This window comes from Conger conger, chromosome 8 (genome assembly GCF_963514075.1).
Source record: "Conger conger chromosome 8, fConCon1.1, whole genome shotgun sequence".
NCBI lineage: Eukaryota > Metazoa > Chordata > Actinopteri > Anguilliformes > Congridae > Conger > Conger conger.
This window is the reverse complement of record NC_083767.1, coordinates 7,933,063-7,935,562: the sequence shown is the minus strand read 5'-3', so window position 1 is coordinate 7,935,562 and position 2,500 is coordinate 7,933,063. Positions and strand designations below refer to the sequence as shown.

General features: G+C 48.4%; 1 protein-coding gene across 1 annotated transcript in view; it reads right to left on the bottom strand.

Annotated features, from left to right (window-relative positions):
- Positions 1-2,500, bottom strand: part of LOC133134947 (dedicator of cytokinesis protein 4-like) — a 127,080-nt gene that overhangs the window by 18,653 nt on the left and 105,927 nt on the right. The window contains 1 exon segment of the mRNA XM_061251578.1: positions 559-642. Coding sequence (XP_061107562.1) covers positions 559-642 — 84 coding nt within the window.

Below are 2,500 nucleotides of genomic sequence, written 5' to 3'. Positions count from 1 at the left end.
GTAGTCAGTGGTGTAGTGTTTGTGATGTAATGTAATCTGTTTGTAATGTAGTTTATGATGTAATGTAGTCTGTGGTGTAGTGTTTGTGATGTAATGTAATCTGTTTGTGATGTAGTGTTTGTGATGTAATATAGTCTGTTTGGGTGTAGTGTTTGTGATGTAATATAGTCTGTTTGGGTGTAGTGTTTGTGATGTAAAATAGTCTGTTTGGGTGTAGTGTTTGTGGTGTAATATAGTCTGTTTGGGTGTAGTGTTTGTGGTGTAATATAGTCTGTTTGGGTGTAGTGTTTGTGGTGTAATGTAGTCTGTTTGTGGTGTAGTGTTTGTGGTGTAATGTAGTCTGTTTGGGTGTAGTGTTTGTGGTCTAATGTAGTCTGTTTGTGGTGTAGTGTTTGTGGTGTAATGTAGTCTGTTTGTGGTGTAGTGTTTGTGGTGTAATATAGTCTGTTTGGGTGTAGTGTTTGTGGTGTAATATAGTCTGTTTGGGTGTAGTGTTTGTGGTGTAATGTGATGCCTGGGCACGGACATGGTTATGGGCGACCCTGAGGGAACATTCACCTGTTCGAACATGAGCTCTCTGAGCCGTCCGATCTTCTCTCCATCCTCAGGGTGGTTCACTATGTAGTCCTTCACAAAGAAGGCCTGGAGGGGGAGAGAGGAACCCCGAACACTCAATTCAGTCCTGGGTCAACACGCAGCCACCCACCCACCCAGGTTTAGGGTAGAGGCCAGTGTATACTGCAGTTAGGCAATGTATGATTGGTGAACGGATATCGCTACATTGTTAAAAACATTCCATTATTTTCCAGTACAATATTTTGAACACTGTCACTCAAAAAGTATGAACACAAAAGGATAAGAACTATAAACTGGAGAGAAGAACTGGGCCAGCAGATTATTATATCTGTCAGTAAAATAAACTAAAGCAACAAGTTGGAACAAAAACGGACAGCAAACCAGCCCTCCAGGAGCAGAGTACCCGCCCCGCTGTAAGACTCTGCTCAGCAGCTCCCCCCTCTCACTGGCCTCTGCCCCGCTGTAAAACTGCTCTGCAGCAACGCCCTCACTGGCCATCTGCCCCGCTGTAAAACTGCTCTGCAGCAACGCCTCTCCCTGGCCTCTGCCCTGCTGTAAAACTGCTCTGCAGCAACGCCTCTCCCTGGCCTCTGCCCTGCTGTAAAACTGCTCTGCAGCAACGCCTCTCCCTGGCCTCTGCCCTGCTGTAAAACTGCTCTGCAGCAACGCCTCTCCCTGGCCTCTGCCCTGCTGTAAAACTGCTCTGCAGCAACGCCTCTCCCTGGCCTCTGCCCCGCTGTAAAACTGCTCTGCAGCAACGCCTCTCCCTGGCCTCTGCCCCGCTGTAAAACTGCTCTGCAGCAACGCCTCTCCCTGGCCTCTGCCCCGCTGTAAAACTGCTCTGCAGCAACGCCCTCACTGGCCTTCTGCGCTTCCCGTCAGTTCCTTTCAGTTTCTCCAGAAATACAATCTGTTCTCCGTCGATGAGCAAGCCCGCCTTTTCTCCTCTCCGTACGTTGGAGCCGCGTCTCACAACTGCGCGAACGCGGGCGGAGGATTAACGGCGAACCATAAAAGAGTAAAGTTCTGAGGCGCAGCGCGTATCTGCGCGAATGCGCCCCGTCAATCACCGCTTGCGCGCAAACAAAGGAAGCTGTCATTAGATTCCCCTTATACATATTTACGTCTGTCTGTCAGGCCCCCGGGAATCGCCGTCCCCCGGGGGAGCTGTGAGCGCGCGCCCCGCTGATGGAACACGGCATTAACCGCGTTAGGCAAACGCTTAACCCGATTGTTCCGTACAACAATGGAGGAGCTGGAAAAGAGGAGCCACAAGTTTCCCTCCGCCCCCCTGCTGTTTGGCTCCGTAGAGGTGGCATGAAAAATTCAACAACAATTTGTGCTGCTCGGAAAACACAACCAAAAAAAAAAAAAAAAACCTCTATCAGCAAAATCGGCGCCGAACAGCTCGCACAAACACGAGCAGTCCCGCAATCAAGACGAGGCAGAGAATCTGTCGTTTATCTCCGATACCGTCCCACAAATGGACCGCTGCGGTGTACAGAGGCCTGGAAAAGAGCGGCGCCTCGCTGATGAAATGCAGGCACTGTGGCAACCTCCCCAATTTGCGCTCGGAGATCTGAGGAATTAACCGACGCACACAGACTGCGCACGCCGTTTCCTTCTACAAACGCCTATTGAATTCAGCTCAAGAGCCCGCATGATTTAAAATTAAAATAAAGGATTACGCCAAAGAACTGTTAATATGCGGAGAGACACAGATTAACCGAGGAAACATTTATTTGGGAAATGGCTTTTTTGTTAACATTGGGGAGAATAGCTGATTGATGTCAAATCAAGCTTTAAATAATTATAAAAACACTTATGAAGACACGGCCACACAAATTATAAAAACAATTATAAAGACACAGCTACATGAATGATAATGTCTGGGTTTCCCTGGCAGAATTAAAATTTGGTGGCA